The sequence below is a fragment of the Drosophila albomicans genome, chromosome 2R, assembly GCF_009650485.2.
Source record: "Drosophila albomicans strain 15112-1751.03 chromosome 2R, ASM965048v2, whole genome shotgun sequence".
Taxonomy (NCBI): domain Eukaryota; kingdom Metazoa; phylum Arthropoda; class Insecta; order Diptera; family Drosophilidae; genus Drosophila; species Drosophila albomicans.
In genome coordinates, this window is record NC_047631.2 from 14,097,582 (window position 1) to 14,117,049 (window position 19,468).

At 35.9% G+C, this 19,468-nt stretch overlaps 3 protein-coding genes across 11 annotated transcripts in view; 2 read left to right on the forward strand and 1 right to left on the reverse strand.

Annotated features, from left to right (window-relative positions):
• Positions 1-5,861: 5,861 nt before the first annotated feature.
• Positions 5,862-19,468, reverse strand: part of LOC117576436 (complexin) — a 30,664-nt gene continuing 17,057 nt past the window's right edge. For 4 of the 9 annotated variants that reach the window (XM_034261189.2, XM_034261187.2, XM_034261192.2 and 1 more), the window contains 4 exons: positions 15,471-15,628; positions 14,976-15,108; positions 10,844-12,397; positions 7,300-9,106 (listed from right to left, as the gene is read on the reverse strand). In XM_034261189.2, the coding sequence (XP_034117080.1) occupies positions 12,324-12,397; positions 14,976-15,108; positions 15,471-15,628 (365 nt within the window). In that variant the 3' untranslated portion in view covers positions 7,300-9,106; positions 10,844-12,323. Of the gene's footprint in view, positions 6,018-7,299; positions 9,107-10,843; positions 12,398-14,975; positions 15,109-15,470; positions 15,638-18,857; positions 19,099-19,468 lie in introns of those variants that run through there. The other 5 variants (XM_034261193.2, XM_034261194.2, XM_034261191.2 and 2 more) reach the window with 5 other exon arrangements.
• The window catches only part of LOC117576438 (ankyrin repeat and SOCS box protein 13), a 30,157-nt gene continuing 23,978 nt past the window's right edge, over positions 13,290-19,468 (forward strand). Inside the window, exon 1 of the mRNA XM_052007996.1 lies at positions 13,290-13,491. The gene's annotated coding sequence lies outside the window, so the exon portion shown is untranslated. The remainder of the gene's footprint in view (positions 13,492-19,468) is intronic.
• LOC117576434 (uncharacterized) lies at positions 15,996-18,345 on the forward strand. The gene is made up of 2 exons (XM_034261185.2): positions 15,996-17,216; positions 17,272-18,345. Exons 1-2 carry the CDS (start codon positions 16,316-16,318, stop codon positions 18,177-18,179), a joined length of 1,809 nt encoding a protein of 602 aa, XP_034117076.1. The 5' UTR covers positions 15,996-16,315; the 3' UTR covers positions 18,180-18,345.

Genomic DNA, 19,468 nt, shown 5'->3' on the forward strand with positions numbered 1-19,468 from the left:
GTGTGGATCTGAGTGTCTTCTTCATATTTACTTGTGCTCTGTTGAGTCTTTGGTTTTGGCCTTTGCCTTTGCTTTTGCCTTCGCCTTCGTCTTCGCCATTGCCTTTGCTGTTGCCTCATCAATGCAATTTCTGCTTGAATGGAGCGATGATTTCTCTTCTACTTGAGCCTGACAGGTCTTGGCCCGTTTTAATAGCCATCCACTTGAAAGTGCTTGCCGCTGCTGCTGCAGTCGACAAGTCGATTGAGCGAAAACTGAAGTTCATATCTTTATTTATTTTTTTTTTTGCTTCTTTTTGCCATCTCTCTATTTTATATACTCGTTGTAATATAATACACAGTTTAAGTAGTATACAATTGAATTGAATTCAAGCTTGTGCATGAAATTTGATATGTTAATTAATTGTTTATAAGTGGTCATTTAATTAGAGTGAAGCATCACTTATGTGCGTGCTTGTGTGTGAATGAATATTTTGGGATGGCAAATTCCCCCGTTTAAGTGCGATAATGTAAACAAATTATGCATGCCAAGCTCTTATCAATTTCTAGTAATATAAAACTATACAAATTTCTTAATGTAAATAGGTTGTTTGACTACAAGTTACCCTGCATTACATTTCTTCAGAGCACTTTAATACTTGATCATTTGAAAGCTTTAAAATTCAGACGCTTTAAATTCAAACATCAGTTTACGCAACGAGCGATAGATGGCGCTACTCATTAATTTTAGAAAATTCTTGTTTCTATTTATTAACCAGCTCGTTTGTCATTAAATGCCTCATTTCGTTATGAAACACACTTGTTTTTTGCATTTTAAATAAGCAAATAAGTTAGAGTACACTGGGAAGCTATGCATTTAAATAAGCATTAAAAATAATAATAAAAAAGCTTATTTTAAGGCTAATATTATAAAATGTCAATTGCAATTCAAATGCGGAACTCGAGATAACTGAAAGTTGTAGTCTTGAAATACACATCCGTATGCATAAGATAATACAAGTATATAGCGTGTACATACGTGCGTATGAGTAATACACGAGAGTCTAGTGCAAAACCTGCAATAATCATTTGCTTTAATCTGTTGACTACCGGGCACATCGAGATGCTTGTACTTTCCCCATAAATATCTGTGTACAAGCGGCGGGCAATACCTGTGTTGTGTTGCCCAAAGTCTGAAATCCCAACTACTTAATGCTATTGGCTGACCGGGTGAATTAGAAATGCCCACATTAGTGTTCAGTGAGGCCAATTGCAATCGGGAGGGGGGAGATGTGGGAGGGGAGCAAGAGCAATGTATTCAAGTGTGAGTGTGTGCGAATGTTCAGGCGAGTGTGCAAATGAATGCGAAAAGTAAGATGAATGATTTCAATTTGTTACAAGTGCTTTTAATTTTAGATCCTGGGCTGCTGGCAAACACGTCGGCATCATCTTGTACTCTCTCCTGCATGTCTGACTTGTGTCTGTGTGTGTGAGTGTGTGTACTTTTGGGGGTGTGCGGGTCTGTTTATTTAGTGGCGGTTAGTTTGCTGATTTAATGCGGTTCGCCACTTCAGGAAAGAGTGGACGTCGTCAATTTTACCATTTCATTTGACAATGCATTTCATTAGGGTTTTCCTCAGCTTGCTCGGGTAATTCCTATTACATTAAAGTGGAACTTTAGTCAGAGCCACAAACACACACACACACACGCACATACGCATCTTGGGGTTTGTTTTTGGCTAATAAACACGACTCTTTACACTTGGCTGAAGGCAAAGTGTTGCCACTTCTGTGTACAATGTCGGCTGGACATTTATGGGATCTCAGATACAAGCAGCTAGCGCTACGTTTGTATAATTAAAAGCATTCGCTGCATTATTCATAAGCCACAAGAACAAGCGAGATCTACTCCGCATGTAGAGAGAAAAGAAATGAACATGATGCGCTGTTATTTAGCTCGATTCGTGACAAATGGCAACGCATTTAAGGTCAAATCGTGCTAGGGCTTAAGTCAGTCAATATGTATGTTAATGGCAAGTAAATAAAACGCACATTAAGTGACAAGCGGAAATAAACGCATTAAAATGTCAACGATGTCAATTTCGGAATCAATTGTTCAGAAGAACAGCGCTAAACTTTTTTAATTAAACAAAATATGCCAGGAAGATGCGCACTTTCCGTATTGATTTGTAGTACGTGCTCGTTCTCCCTCCCCCTTTGGCATCAACCCGCCAACCCCTCCAATATATATTCGCTTCGAATTAAATTCTTCGCTTTGCCCACCTCAAAGTGCAGCAGCAGCAAAAGATGAAAACAACAGCATCATCCACATAGCCAGCGAAAGCGACTTCGACATCGTCAGCGTCAGCATCAGCATCAGGCAAGTCCTTAAATTCCAAACACTTTGGAATGTGATCTCTAAACAATGCGGCCTCGGCATAATGACAGCAGCATGAAATGCCAACGAAGAGTTTTACCAAATACCAAATACAAAATACCTATAAAAGCACAAGAATCAAGAATCGAGAATCGAGTCCTTCGCATACATATTTATTATTCCTTCATCTTAAGCATTTTGCAGCCAGTTGTTTTGAATTTTTCTTTTTGTATTTTTCGTTGCTTGTTTACTCTCACTCTTGTCCTTGCGGCTTGCATTCAATGGTAGAACAAAGGAAAAGTCTAGGGAAATATGCTTAAGAACTTTTTATTGAAAATTAACTCTTTGTCGTGCATTAAACTACAATCCAATAGCAAACTCGAATAAAATACAAATACAATATAATCCAATGTCAATGCATGGTATATGCTTGGCTGCTTGCTTTGGGCAATTCTTAAGCATTTTCTATTGGCTTTCGAGTTTTTCCTTTACAACTGAATCCAAATAGTTGCTTGTTGCCTTGCGGTGCTCCCATTGAATAGTCGATGGAAAACTATTTGAATTAAAATTGAATGAAAGCCAAATGCGGGCAATTCTTAAGCAATTCTGGTTGCTTTAAGTTTGCTTTGTTGAGCTGCAAATCAATACTTACTTATTTGGTTTCCCTTGAAATGAAAAGTCGAAAGTGGAGGAAATTGCATTTAAAAACTCTTTATTGGAAATTAACTCTTTCTATATATTAAAATACAATCCAACAGTAAATACAATACAACATATTAAAATGCAATACAATACAATACAATACCATACAATATGATCCAATGGATTGCGATGCCATGCAAAGCAATGCAATACAACGCGCTTCACATACACACCTACACACGCACACACTCTGGTATGTGTGTGTGTGTATGCATGCATGTATGTGTCTTCAAGTATTCATTGCATAGAACGAGGGTCTTAGTGATGCTAATCTTATCATCATTGAAATGCCTGAATATTTATGTTTTTCTTTTCGTTAAGTTTTTTTTTATTTTTTAAGTATCGCTAGGATAGTAATTATTATTTTTATCTTTAAGTTTTTAAATAACGCAGAAGTTTCTCTTTCTCTTGCAATTTTATTTTCATTTCGTTTCGCTTCGTTTTATCTCGATTGATCTTTAGAATTCTTTTTTTTTTTTTTTTTGGAACTAGTCTTGGGTTGCTTCTCACTTCGACATTCATGACCAAGAGGATAGATCTGCACTGATGAGGATTGAATTGCCGTACTCGTTTTTTTTTTGCTATTTTATAAAAGTAAATAACACTTTATGCTTCGTTTATCGATTTGCTTATGTCAAAACTATTGTTCGATTTATTTATTTTTAATTGTAAATGGCCCTATATAACTAATCCATCGTCGACTTCGACGTCGTCATCGTTTTCATCGACTTCATTTGGGGTATGCACATCGTCATCATCATTGTTTAAAATTAGATTTCGTTCAACTATCGTAATATGTATATGTATGTATATTGTATGTATATATTGAATCGCAAATTTATGATTGATTAAGGTATAGAAACTTTAATATATTTCATTTTGTTTTTATTTTGCGTTTTTTATATGAATTTGTTGTATATATATTTCTTTATTCATTTCATTCATTCATTTACTTGATCATATCAATATATGTATATATGCAAGTATAGTTCATAAAACTTTTAACAATAATTTCAGTCGGTCATTTTGGTATGTAAATTATATATACTTAGACTAAAATTATTTTTGCTGCTTTCGATAAAACTACGTTTGCATTTTCGAAACTTTTGCTTATGTGGTTTTTTTTCTCATTTTCTTTTTCTTCATCTTCGTTATATGTATTTTTACTTTTACTTGTAAAATCATTTAATATTTTAAATTAAGACACGAAATCGTTTAGGTTTAGATATGATTGTTGTTATTTGAATGATTGATGTAAAATTCTTTTCCTTAGTATGGTATCCCTCTCAAAAACATAGGCTCAAAAATTTTAACAGATTTATTATTAAATGAGAAACTTGTCTCCAAATCCATGAGTTTAATTAGGAATCATATTTAATACGGTACGGAATTTAATGTTGACTGCGTCAAGTAAGCTCGTCGAAACTGTTAGAATATGCCATTGTTTTTCGTTTTTCGTTTTTGTTTTTGCCAGCTTTAGCTTTTGAAAAGGATATTTCCACTTCGGTGCGCCGAAGCGATGGATTCTTCATTTTAAATTGTCAAATATTAGTGTAAGAATATGCTCGAACCGGTCGAATATCGAATATCGACTGGCTGTTTGAAACACATGACATGGAAAATACATTTAAATTGTTAAGATTAACACTGTGATTTCAAGTATAGTAGTCCAGTGTGAAAAAAGTTCATATATATATTGCAAATACATAAAGAGGTACTCTTAAAAGTATTCAAGACGATCAAAGTACACAATTAGTCAGAAATAATGTTTGAGCAGCTTTTGTTCTTGTTATATTTTTTTTTTTTTTTTTTTTCTTTTCGATTTTTCGATTTTGCATTGTATTATTATTATTAAACTCGTACTTATGTAGGTATGTATGTTGATACAATACGTTCTCAAATGATCTAAACTCATTAATAATATTCTGCAATTGTTTTTGTCGAAGAACCTTAACCTAATTTAAGACTTCCACTAGGGTCATTGGAATTTCAGGTACTTTGAAAATCTTATGAATTATTTTCTTTGGCAAGTAACGAAAACACTTTAAATCGTCTACAATATATATTGAATATCTTAAGAAAAGCGCACTTGGCACATACATATGAAAGACGTCTTGGTATGCGGTGAGTTAATCTACTCTCTAATTGCTTTAAACTAATGTCGTTGTTTGTTATTCATCATGTATGCAACACGTTGGTTATTTCGTTTTCTCTATTCACTATATAATAAATAGATTTCTATTCTTCCTATTATCGTTGTACTTATTAAATAACACAAAAAAATCTCGGGGGCTGTTTTTGAAATAACAAAATTAACAATAAATTTCTGGATCGTCTATAACGCTATATGCTTTTCTCTTTTCATTCGAATACGTATTGAAAATAGTTTTGATTTTTTGTGTGTGAATTCGCTTTGCTAAAACTTAAAAGACTAATGACAAAAATGAACTAAAATGATTTCATAAGTTTTTGACTTATTCCCATCTCAAGGAGAGGATCTAATAAATTTATTTGTGCAGCTGCTAATGCGTTCAAGGGCACATCGTAGGGTTGTACTAATCATCATATAATCGTATGTAATCGTATGTAAACCTAGTTCAGACAAAAGTTATAGTCACCATAGAAAGTCTGCTAAACCAGATCTGGCAGATAATGCACGTTGAAGTTTTGAAAAGCGCATGGAAATTTCAGCTATCCGAAGCGATTTGGTTGATTGGTTATCCTTAAACTAAAGTGTATCTATGTATGCATGTAAGTATGTATATGTATACAAAGAACACACACATACACACATGTACTGTCCATGTGTGTGTGTGCTGTAACTTTGCATGTACTTTTGAAACCGAAACTATCAATGGAGGATCCCACTTCACTTTATTGCTGGATTTTTGGAATTGCTCAGAACAAGTTTCTCAATGGGCAATTTTTAAAAGCATCACTGAGGCGTTTTTTCAATTTCGCTGAAAATATAAAACAAATACAAATCAGTTTATTGTGAACGAGCCGAGGCACGAAACTTTTACAACTTAGGAAAATTGCCTACGTAAAGTGACATGTAAAACATAGGAAGAAAATGAAAGAGTAAAATTTGTTTACGAGATTTGATTGCTTTTGTTTTCTTTTTCACCCTCTCTACGAGTCGAGCATGACAGGACAATTTTTCCCTAAGGGTTCGTTTTTTTTCGATTTTCATTGTTGTGTTTTTCGCAATTTTTTATTTCATTTTTTTTTTTTGCTTTTCTGTGGTTTGCAAGTTTGTCTTTCGTCTGGAAGTGTTCATGGTATGATGAGGTATGGACACGACACAGATTGGCATTGCCACCACCTACCTTAAGCCTTAGTTGTGATGTGGTTTCTACCAACACAACGAAAAAGGAAAGATACATATCGAAAGAAAACGAAAAAGTTAACACCTTAATACTTACGCATCTTACTTGGATAGGACATGGATTGCCAGCCAATTGGATTTTGAAGAGTTGCAAAAGAGATAGAGACTCCAAACAAGCTACACATAACTCACCTTAACCGCTTTCAGTTTTCTTTTCTTTGGTTTTGCTTTAGATACAAACGTATCTCGGATGCAGATGCAGATACGGATGCGATTGCGTTTGCATTTTGTACGAGAGAGTACGAGTATGTGCTTAATACTTATGTAGTAGAAAACGCAGCTCACATTCCATTACACAATGTTTGTAAGAGTAGAGTAGAGTATACTTAGCAGTAGAATAGTAGTAGTAGTAGTAGTAGTAACAGTTGTAGTAGTAGAAAAGATATAGACAGCAGCACCTGAGCTTATTGACATAGGTAAGAGAACATAGATAGGAACAGGAAAGTGGTTAAGATAGGTAGAGATAGAGAGGAAGTTGGATAGACAGTAATACAGAGAGAGAGAGAGTCAGACAGTGAGAGAGAGATAGACACAGCCACACACATATACGGAAGATATGGAAGTTGGAAAAACATTTAGACTAACAGTCATGCCAAATCAAGTTCACTATACGTAGAGTATCTGAGTAGTCGCAGTAGTGTATTTGGTTGGTTGGTTGGCGGATGTTGTACTTTTTATGGAGGATAACCGTAACCTGGTGCAACCTGGTGAATTGTGCTTGCCCAGAAATTAAGAAAAAACCCATTGTATTATTTGTGTTTTCTCATATAAGTATATATTTATACATATATATCATGTTTTTATTATTCATTTGTTTTTTTTTACTTTTTGTTTTTTTTTTTCTTTTAATTAAATGTTCAAAGTAACAATATAATTAATCAACTATTAACGTTTTCCTTATGTTTCTTGCATTTTGTTTTGTTTTTTTTGGTTTTTTTTTTTGGTTTGTTGTGTGTAGAACTGCTTTCACATCTACTTGTAATAATGACTTGAATGGTATTCTTTTCAACATTATTCTCGTTTTGTTTTTGTTTTTTTGGTTTGATGTTGTTAAATTCATTTCCCTATTTAGTTACACATATACATATGCATATATATGTATATACTTTCATATATAAGTATGTATATATATTTTAATAATATTCAATAATCTGGTTTGCTATAAACTTTCCGATATACATATACATACATTATCATAACTAGAATAAATATTAAACGTCAAAACAAAAATTCATCTGAACCATTTAACATTTTCAACATTTATGATTACGTTAAAATCTTTTCTTTTTTTATGATTAAATAATATGTCATCCTTTTCTTCTTTCCTTTTATAACCTTCCTTCTTTTTTTTTTTTGTATATATTTTTTTTTTTATTTGATTTTTTTTTTTGGTTGGTTTTCTTTTGTATTTCGTAAACAATTCAAGTGAACTTCAATATCATATAGTATGTATTTGAAAAACGCAATAGAGATATTTGCTTGTTATAGAATCTAGTTAAACATTCGCTATATGTTAAGTAGTATGTAAGTAGAAAGCGTTTTCTCATTTAAGATTGTTTAGATCTAAGAATTGGAAAGAGCATAAGACTTCGGGGTTCGGTAAAACTAGTAAAATCTGTATGTAGGGGAAAACAGTACATAGTTGTAATAGTAGTTAGTAGTAGTAGTACATGTCGAGTAAGTATAATGCTATACGAATATAGTAGTAGTAGATATAGGCTCTAGAGTAGTAGTACTAGATGTTAAAGATGTTAAAGAGATTAAGCTTTCATCATCGGATAGAATCTATACGCTTTTCATAGAAGCCACATTAAGGCATTCAATCGTTCCTAACTTTGTATGGAGCGAAGGGGGCACTATAGGATTGCTTTATTAGATTGACAGAGAGCGGCATTAAAGCCCGAAACTGAAACTCAAGCTGAAGAGTTGTTGTTGTTGTTGTTGTTGTCGTCGATAGTCTGACAAGAAAAAAAAAACAGTTGAAGAGAAAAAAGGGACATAGAATTCTCGGTATTTGGGGGTATTGGTTTTGTATGTTCATTGTTCATTGTTCATTATGATAATCGCGATAAGTAAGTATCGGTTAAGCTATTAAATACTCATTAGTTGCTAGTATATGATGGTATTTAGGTAAATTGTACATTTATTTCTTTGGTATTTGTTTTGGATCTGTACATAACTTTAACATTTACAACACCATATTCTTTGTTGGCTATTTAAATGCATGTGACTATATATGAGTTGTATTTAGTATATGTATAGGTATATGTATGCATGTATGTATCTGTGTAATCGTATCATCGACTGTGAATCAAAACGTTCATCATTTACAAAAGGAAAACAAATTTGTCACAACGTCCAGAAAGAATTGTGTATAATAAAATTAGTTGCATATTGTATTTAATCTGAAGTGTTTTGGTTCTCTTCTTTTTTGGTTTTGTTGGAATTTGGTTTTGTTTCGTTTTGTTTTTTTTATTTTATATTATATAGTACATATAAGATTACTTCTGTTGTAGATGTAGGTTGATGTTGTTGTTGTACTTGTACTGGTTGTAGTTGTTGTTTTCTTGTGCTGTTGTTGGATGTTGATGTTGTTCTTGTTCTTGTTCTTGTTGATGATACGAGAGTATATATCATATAAAACACCGAGAGTACATATGTCTGAAAGAGACCAGCGAGTCGTAGTTGTGGTGGAGATTTTGTAGAGTTGTTGTTGTAGTAGTTATTGTTGATGTAGTTGTAGGTTGTAGTTGTTGTTGATGTTGATGTTGTTGATGTTTCGTGTTGTATTCAGATTTGATTTTTAGGCAGAGTAGTAGTAGTAGTAGAAGTAGTAGAGTGGCGCAGATTAAAGATTCAAAAGAGTGTTTCAAATCAAAAGAAGAGAGAGAGAGAGAGACACCAGAGAAAGAGAGAGATATAGAGAATGCAGTGTGATTAAAACATTTATTCATATGTATATTTATAATAGGTATATATATATATATATATTTTAAGTATGTATATTTCGATTAGTAGTTTATTTTATTGAAATAATAATCAACAAGAGTAATGCTTACATTCGGCCAAGGCCGAAGCACAAATGTCCTTTCCAAAAACGTTTTCGTTTACTGATATTGATATGATTGATATTTTGGTTATCTCTATAAGGCAAACTACAGGCGGATGTAAAGACGGTATCGTGTACAACGTTTGGAAAGGTCATGACATTGTACAGAAAGAAAGACAAAATAAAACCGAAAATAATTGTGATATAGTAATATTGATAACATACATACAACAGCCATTCCATAAACGAACCATTCCGTGTGTTGCGTATTCGTGCTTCGGCAATCGATAAAGCAAACCATTTACAAGTAATTAAACTCCCGTTTCACCGTTTCACCATTTCACCGTTTCACCCGTTTTGCGCTTGACAATTCAAGCGATTTGCATCGTGGAGAATGGCTCGTTTATGTATGTATGTGTGCGTTGTTGACTTATGTATACATACAAGTATGTACATTCATGCATACATTGTTGCATTCTGTACCAGAGTACTTCAAATTTTGGTGAAAAATCGTTTATATACAATTTGGAGTGTTCTATGTACTATGTACTATGTACTATATATTTTGTATGTATGTTTTTCGTTGTATTCGTAGTACAAGGTATTATGTAGGCCAGTTTCTACCCTTTTGGGAGCACATTTGCAACGTGAAGCAGACAACGCAGAGAGTGACAGAAACAGAGTGGGGAGAGAGAGAGAAAGAGAGTAAGAGGCAGTGGGTGGGTGAGAGAGAATTGATATGCGGCGGAACAAGACTATTTCAAAACTGTTTCAATTTATTGGTTCCGTCTTTAAATATTTGCTGGCATTGCTTGTTAGTAATATAGTAAGTTATGTATTTTATGGCATTTACGTATTTTGTACGTGTTTTGTAATGTAATTTAAGATTTGCATGCGACTCTATTTAAAGTGTCGTGTTTATCATTTCTTTTTGGGGAGTATTTTTATTGGGTGGCTTGCAATATATATTTGTGTGCGTTTCGCGGTGAGGAAAAAAAAAACATGTATGCTAAATGTATCACAGCATTATGCTCTCGAACTGCCTAGCGTTTCTTATGAACTATTGTCCTTTGCTAAATGACTACATAGTACATCTAAGACTGGTATTTTTTTTTTTACTTTTTTTTTTTTTTTTTTTTTATAATATCGTTATACAATATTGCCTAAAGGGTTATATATTAGATTTAATTGCCAACTTAACCAATATAATTTCATGTATTCAATTTTCAATAATGCAAAAAAACTCAAATATATAATGTATATTTTTTGTAATTTACGAGAGTAGTAAAGTATATAGAGATTTAGTAGTTTAGTAGGTATATAGTAGGTAGTTTAGGCAGTTTACTTACATTTCAGAAGCATCAATCAGTTTGTTCAATAAGAATCTCAAATCTCAAATAGCTTAGAATGTCTCAATTGTTGTTGTTGTAGTTGTTGATGTTGTGTGTATGTTGTTTTTGTATAGGAAAGAAACAAAATATTACAGCTGTTAAAGAAGAGTTCTTTTGAGTTTCAAAAAAACAAACGATCGTGAATACTTTTTGTCGGTTTGGTTTTTGTTTTTTTTTGTGGATTTCTTGGAATAATCGTTTCGAGTACCAGCGATGATCTTAACATTTCTGCAGTCAATTATTCGATATCGATTTCGATTGATTTCTTTTTTTTATTGAAATTTATTTGAATTGATTTGGAAATATCAACAAAAGAATTATATATATTAATGATTTAATATATGTCGTCGATTTATAAATATCATCCATGTCCATTTCCTTTCATCTCGTCTCATACTCGTGTATATACGTATTGTATTTATGTGGTATGTAAGTAAGTATGCATGTATTTTTGTTTGTAGTATGTATTGTAATGTTATTTAAAGTCCAAAAAGATTTCAGCAACGTATTTCGACGGTTCGACATGATTCAGCAACCTCCTTGTTTGTTTGTCTCTGTCTGGTCTGTGTCTCGTGACTTTGTGACTGTGACCTGTCTCTGTCGCACCATTCGCATTTTGTTTAGTTTCGATTTCGAATTCGATATTGCATCGATATTGGGGATTTCGAATTTCGAAGTGGAATTGGAATTCGCTTCGTTTTTTGTTTTGTTTTCGTTTTCGTTTTCGTTTTTGTCTTGTAATTTCGTAATGCTATCAACTAAACAACGGTTATGTATTGTATATTGGGGCATTGAGTATATTACATTATCATCGAAGCAAAAGTGATTTGAATATTATTAAAGGCGTTTACTATATTTCGTTTATACATAATTTGGTTTATGTTTTAACTACTTTAAAATTCAATAGGATTTCACCGTCCTGTTTTCATATATTCATATATATATGAATACATATATATGTTTTTGTATATATATTTCATTATCATTATATATTATACTTTTATTATTATTATGTATATATATATATTTAATCCTTAAGTTGCTTCACATAATCTCAATCTGCGGCGTTTTATATATTTGCTCGATTTATTGCTGCCGAATTGTGAGTTGTTGTTTGTTTTTTTTATTTATTTTTTCTTTGGGTTATATGTATGGTAAATAGATTATTTGTTTTATGCTTTTCCAATACTATGCTGCACGATTGAACATAATATATTTATAACGTTATATCAACAAATTGAAGTTAAGTGATTGAAATCAATTGCATTTCATAAATGTTTCGTTTTCTTGTTATACTTCATTTATTAGAATTTATGTGATTTGCATTTGCATTTTCATTTTCTTTTTATATTTGTATTCATTTTTTTTTTGTTTTTGTATTTTATTATGCATTTTCTTTTTGGGGTTTTTGTATTATTATTTTATGATGACTGACATATCACTGCATGACACATTTTCCCTCTATTTGAGTTTTTAGCTCATTTACTTGCGTTTCTATTTGATTTTTCAGTTCTGTAAAAAGAAATTGAGTATGGAAACAGCAATAAATAAGCATATTTTGTAGAGTAGACTACAAATGTTATGTATGTTAACTGGTATGTATATGTATTTTTTTTTTATGGATGCTCAATGTAGTAACTGTTAAAATATAACTAGCATATAACGTAACGTCAATGCAGCGTTACGTAAAACGTAACACGAGTAAGAGTGCAATTTATTTTGTACGAGACAATATAAGTAGTAGGTATTGGTTTCTAAATGATAAAAATAGTAGTAGTTAAACGAACTTTTTTAATGCGAATGTGTTTTTCAATTCAATATATAGTAGCAGTATTTAGAGAGACATCACTCAAAATGCAATGCAGCAGGTGGAATAAGGGGGGGAGAACGTAATAAATAATTTCGTATTGTTTTTTTTTTTTCGTTTTGCTTGCTAAATCATAAATTCAAATACAAAAAACTCAACAAAGTCTTCTTAGTAAGTTCGTGTTCGTGTGTGTGTGTGTTTGTGTTTATAAGTAGTTAGTTAGTATGTGTAATTAATAGACAACAGAAAGCATTAGTTAGTAGAGTCAAAAGAGATTAAGAGAGTGAGAGTGAGAGAGACAGAGCGAGAGATTGCAATGAAATAAATAGATGGTGTGTGGGAAATACACATACATATACAGCATGTATGCAATATATATATTGTACATAGGGAGAAGTATTATGTAAAATACATATATTACACACATTTTAAAGAGGAAAGAGAGTAAACAGTTGCAAGAGGGAAAAAGTTTGTATGTATTCTTTTTTTTGTTTTTGTTTTAGATTTAAATTTTCATTGTTTATTTATATTCTTTTTTTCTTTTGAGGTTTCTTTTGGTTTTGGTATTTAGTTTAGTTAGTTAGCAAACACAATTACGAGAGGAAAAGTTTGTTTCATCAGGTTCATTTGAGATTTATTATGTTATGCGTGTTAAGTTTTCAGATGTAATTGAGCACTCAAGCCATTAAATAGTTCAAACAAAAGTTGTTCGTTATTTTATATGGAAAGTTCTATTAATTAGTTGGTGCAGTTGGTGAGTTGTAAAATGTTGTACAAAATGAAAAAGTTGTAAAATAATGTAAGTATAATTGAATAATTATTGCTAGCTACCTAGACCTAGACACCTAAGACCCCTTATCTAATAGTAATAATCTCGCTATATAGTATAGTATGGGTATTCCCATAGAGAGCCATAAATATTGTTCGCAAACTGAGCGACTAAGTGTGAGTGAGTGTTTTTTTCGGAAGTAGTAAATAGTAAGAGTTGGTATGGCATTCAATCTGGCTGGTCAACGATTCATTTGTTTAATCACAGATAGTAGAAGAGAATGATAGTAGAAGATAGAATAGAGAGAGAGAGAGAGAGACAGAGAGATAGAGAGTAATTGGAAATAGTTGTTGTTGATATTTGTTTGTTGCTGGTGGTTGGTTGAGTGGAATAGTTGATGAATTACAAATGCAAAGATTGCAATTAAGTAGAGATTACCACGCACATATATATAGAGAGGAGAGATTTCGCACTTACCTTAGTCTAATTAATGAAATTCTTAGTTACATATTTGCTTTCGACATGAAACCTAATTACAATATATTTCGACGCATTTCGAGCGTCAACTAACATCAATTGATAAACCCATTTTCGTTTTTTGTTTTCAATTCGAATACAACACATAAATTGAAAGTTATAAGAACCATTAAAAAGAAATGAAATTGTTGTTGACAACAAAAGATGAATGAAATCAGATAAAAGTAAATCAGAGAATGGAGTGCACACTTGATAGGCTTTAACAGAGATAGAGATAATATAGTTATTCATTCGTTGCTTTAAGATCCCTTTAGATAGTTTATAGCAGAGTTTTAGCTTACATTTAAACGAAGGATAGTTCTTACATTAGATAGCGCACAGGAAAGGTATACAATATAGATATAGCAGTAGTAGTAGTAGTTGAAGTAGATAGTTAGTAGTTGTTGATAGTTTATAGTTTATAGATAGATTAGACGAGCACGAGAAGATACGAGAGACATACACACAGATATACACACACACAGATTTACGATTACTACTTTCAAGCGTCGCAGAGAGTACGAGTATTATTATTTTTTTTGTTTTTAGCTGTTTTTATATTGTTTTGTAATGTTTCATTGTTTATTGTTGTTGTTTGTAGTTTATTGTAGATTTGACAGCCGCTTGATCTTAACTTAATCAAACCAAAAAAGAAGAAGACAAACTAAAAAGGAGTTCCATACAATTACAGTTACACATAGCACTAAGAATAGACGCAGCTCGCCTTTGATGAATTCAGATTATCAATATATATAGTAAGTATAGTAGAAGTAATAGCAGTAATATAGTTAAAGACCAGTTCACGGTACATACATATAGTATAAATAACATATATATGGTGGGATTATAGCATGTGTACACAGACAGATACATACACATATATAGACAAGTCTCAGGCTACATACATACACATATCTCTCAATGTACGAGAGAGAGAGTGACGAAGTGGAGAAGTGGAAGAATTATGTTGTGAGGAAGAAGAAACACGCTGAACTTACTTGTAAAATCGTCGAGCTCTTCCTGCTCAGCCTCGGCGGCCAACTCCTCGGGCGTCTTCTTTTTTCGCATCAGCGGATTGGGCTCCTCTTGTGGCGCTGCCTCAACGATTTCCTCCTTTTTCTTGATGTTGTACTGCAAGAGGGCAATGACGATAATCGGTTATGCGGTGCACAAAAAACATCGACATCGACATTGTCACTTTTTGAACTTTTGAACTTGGCACTCTCAACACTTTTCATTTTCTTTTTCATTGTGTCACTTATCATCTTGTTCTCTCTAGTTGTATTGGTCCTTTGAAATTCAATCTGACTCCGTTAGGGAGTCGCTCGTAAAAAGGACTCCCTACTAGAGTCAATTTGAACAGCAGCAGGAAGCAAAAGCAGAAGCACACACTTTAGATAATGTACACACATTATTCGGTCCACAGATTACCGCACATTGTTCTCGCCGATGGTAAGAGAGAGGGGGAAAATGGGAAAAGAATGGCAGCTTACCTTATCGCGTATGTCCTGTCTCATTTTTTCGCGCTCTTCCTCCATTTTGCGATGCTTCTCCTTGCGTCGCTCTTCGGCCTCACGTATGGCCTCCTGACGCTCTCTCTCCTCCTCCTCTGCCTTTTCCTTATCGTCGCCATCATCACCGCCATCACCTCCTACAGCGCCTGTTTTTTTTTTTGTGTGAAACGAAGCAAAGGGAACGTTTAACAATGCAATCATTTATAGTAATAATAAAAATGGTATGGTATATTGTATGTTATAATAGTATATACTGTTGATTGTATATGGTATATAGTATATACTGTCGATATTCAGCCCGTTCACAAATGCTATAGATTAAACGCAAATCAAAATCGGTCAAGACCAATTTAGCTTGACATTTTGACACAGTCTCTCCCCATTTGATTAAAGAAAAAAAAAAAAAAAAGCAAAACATAGAAAGACAACGACTTTGAACTGAGCTTGTCTAAGCTGCTCGCTCAGTCTTATCATTGAGCCGCTTGGGAGGGGAAACGCGATTAGTTGGGGCACACAGCATTGGGGCGAGACATTGTGTTCGGCTTGGGCTCAGTCGAAAAGCACAAGTGAAACGTGCCACAAAAACTTGCGGAAGCAAATTGTGGCAATTTCCTGTGTGTGTGCAATTTACATGTGTGTGTGTGAGTGTGCGTGTGACCTTTTTGCAAACGCCGCTTGACCTTAGACCCAGTGACCAGTCGAGTGACAGTGACAGTGAAAACGCGTTGTTTACGCCGTCTACCAACTGCATTCCGTGCTCAGACCTCAAAGAGGCGACACACTAAACACTAAACACTTCAACAAAGAAAAAAACAGGCAACAAAATGTATTTCAAAGTGCTGGTAGTGTTAGTTTTAGCAGGCACTGTTAGTGCTGCATCTGCTGCTACTGCTGCTGGCAGCTTGGACAACAATCTGCTGCATTTTAAGGAACAACTCGAACAGTTGCTGGACTTGAGTCGATCGCCTTGCCAGGACTTTTATGGCTACGTCTGTGGACGCAGTGCGAATGGGAATCAAACGTTGCGTCGCCAGCAGGAACAACAACGTTTCCAGCAGCTGTTGAAATCAACGAATCCCGTTCAGATGCTGGACATGGAACTGCAGTTGATTAACTTTTACAAATCCTGCGAGAATAATCGTGGTGCAGAAGCTATGCGCTCTTCCCCGCTCTACAAAAGCAGCGGCGGATGGCCAGCTTTGGAGGCAACAACCAACAATCAGTCGCTGCATTGGCTGTCGGTGCTTGGCAACTTCCATGAGATGGGTGCGCCGTATTTCTTCGAGACCAAGATTAGCATGCAGTCGAACAAGCGAGTGGTCACCTTGCAACCGGACACCACGAGGCGCCACACGATGCGTAAGTTTGAGCAGCGCGTGGGCGAATTGTTGCAAGGCTTTGGCGTCGAGCAGAGTCGCGCTCATGTCACGTCGCTGGAGGTGCTCAGCTTGGAGCGCAGTCGTCGGGATATTGTGAAGACGGAACGCATCGACGATCAGGTGCAGTTCAGCTATATGAATTTCAAGCGTAGCTCCTTTGGCAACGCCTCGCTGAATCGCCTCGATTGGGATGGATACTTCAGGAAGCAGCTGGGCGGCAAAACGCTGCAGCCAACGGATGCGGTGGTGGTGAAGCAGCTGCCTCGACTGGTGGACTATTTGCTGCTGTTGCAGAACACGAGCATGCATCGGCTGCTCAATTGGCTGTGGATTGACTATGTGATGGGTGCGTATACGTAATATTGCGCATACGTTATGCTTACACTTTGCTTCCTTCACAGATATTGCTGCCGCAGACTGCCAACAGCTGGTGGACACCTATGCGGGCGATGTCTATGCTCATCTGTTGCAACGCGTCAGCGCGAATCGTGTGCAGACAACACAAATGTATGCGGCCATTGGACGGGCGTATAAGACGCAGCTGGCGGGCAGCGTGTGGATCGATGAGATCTCCGAGCAGGCCAGTCAACGTTTTCTCGGCCAATTGATGCACATGTCGCTGAACGGCGACGAGCGACTGAATGCTGCCTATCACGAGTTGCAGCTTGGACGTCGCAGCTTCTATCGCAACATGGAGAAGTTGCGTCGCTTTCAACACAAGCGGCAATCGACGAGCAGCTCACAGCAAGCATTGTGGCAATATGTGCAAGTCTTCAACACTATCAACGGACTGCTGCCGCAACTTCAGAATCTAAGCTCGCCGCTGAACTATGCGCTGATTGGCGAGCGTTTCGCCCGCTCGCTGATTGCCGCCGGCAGCAACAGTCGGACGCCTGGCGCCTGGCGCAGCATGGACTCGGAGCGACAGTTTGCCGTGTTCCAGAACTGCAGCAATACGCTCAGCACTGAGCGTCTGCCCAACGCCAATGATCTGTTGCTGGGCATGCTGGCGCAGCGACAAAGTTGGAGCTGCTACAAACAACAGTTGCCACAGACAGCGTCGCGTTTGAATGCGCAACTTGGCGGTGGCCGAATGCAATTGTCACTGGAGCGACTCTACTTCATTGGCAGCCTGCTGGTGGAGTGCCGCGAGAACAGCGGCAGTGGCAGCAGTCAACAGCAGCAACTGCAGCAGCGGCAGTTGCAGCACGCCATCTTGCGTAACTCGGTCGAGTTTAGCGAGGCCTTTGGTTGCCGCAATGGCGATGCGCTCTACGCGCAGCAGCAACGCTGCAAGCTCACTCCATAGCACACCGAGGGTGACAAAAACACACACACACACACTTGCACTCATTTACACTTACACACATACACAGACAGAAAGACAGACAGACAGCAGCAGGCAGATTGGACAAAGTTAAAAAGTTGTCAGCAGCTTTAATGCATAATAAATGGTCGAAAAACTGAGCAAAAGATTTCTGAGGATTTTCGCTGTCGCCAGACCTTGAACTTTTCTTTTTCTTTTTCCATTTCTGTTTTTTTTTTATATTTTATGCTGAACGTTAAAAATCGATACAAAGAACGCCACGTTCTCGGTTAGAGGCCGCCGCCAAAGTGTGATTGATTTTCTTGTGTTTTTTTGTTGTGTTTTTGGTTGTTGCTTAGTTGATTATGCAGAGCATATGGAAGGCATTTTGTGTGTTGTAATGCAAAAAATGTGTTTAAAGGAAAGTTTCGAGTAGTTTTGTTTGTAGCGTTTTCTTTTGGTGGACTTACGTTGGAGTGTGAGAAGAGTTTTTCAGTCAAGAGTTGTTGGCAGTGTTTAGTAGTTGAAGTAGTAGAGATAGTTAATAGAAATATATAGAGAAATTATGTATGTAAATAGTGAGCACACAACACCGAAGTACCGAATATCGTAATTGAATATCGTAAGACGTAACGTAACGTAACGTAACGTGTAACGTATCGAGTGATGTTGTTTGCATACCAATGAAATTCATAATTTCGGGGCGCTTTTAGGCCAATGCTATCTCTCCGTAGTTGTGGCTTTTTGTGTTCTTTGGTCACGATGCGACAACGATAATTGCAGCGACAGTGACTGCGACAGCGACGACAACGACAACCACGACGACAACGACAACGACAACTACGACGACGATGTCTCACACACACTGAACTGAGTGGAAGTCGCAAGTCAACTATGGCTGCGTTTTGCAGCTGCTGTTGCTGTTGCTGCTATTGCTGCGACTGCTGCAATTGTGACACACTGAACGCTGCGGTTTCAGCCAGCGACTCATCGTCGTTGTAGTCGTCATCGTTGCCATCGTTTTCGTCTTCGTGTTGCTCCTCGTTGCTGTTGCTGTTGTTGTGTTGAACTTCGGCTGTGCCTTCGTATGCTTTGAGTGCCGTTGGTTGCCATGGCGAACAATCGATTCTGTTGGCGAAGCTGTCGAGCTGTTGAGCTGGCGAAGTGCGAACGCGGTCACGAGCGCACACGAACTGAATGCACGCAAATGAACTGAACTGAACTGAACTGAACTTGACTCTGTGTTTCTTTCTTTCGTTGCCGACTTTTGCGCGAACTCTCCTCGCCTTACA

Coding starts and splice junctions, on each gene's coding strand:
- LOC117576434 (XM_034261185.2), top strand. CDS start 16,316: ATGTATTTCAAAGTGCTGGTAGTGTTAGTTTTAGCAGGCACTGTTAGT. Junction 17,217..17,271: donor GTGGATTGACTATGTGATGG/GTGCGTATACGT, acceptor CTTCCTTCACAG/ATATTGCTGCCGCAGACTGC.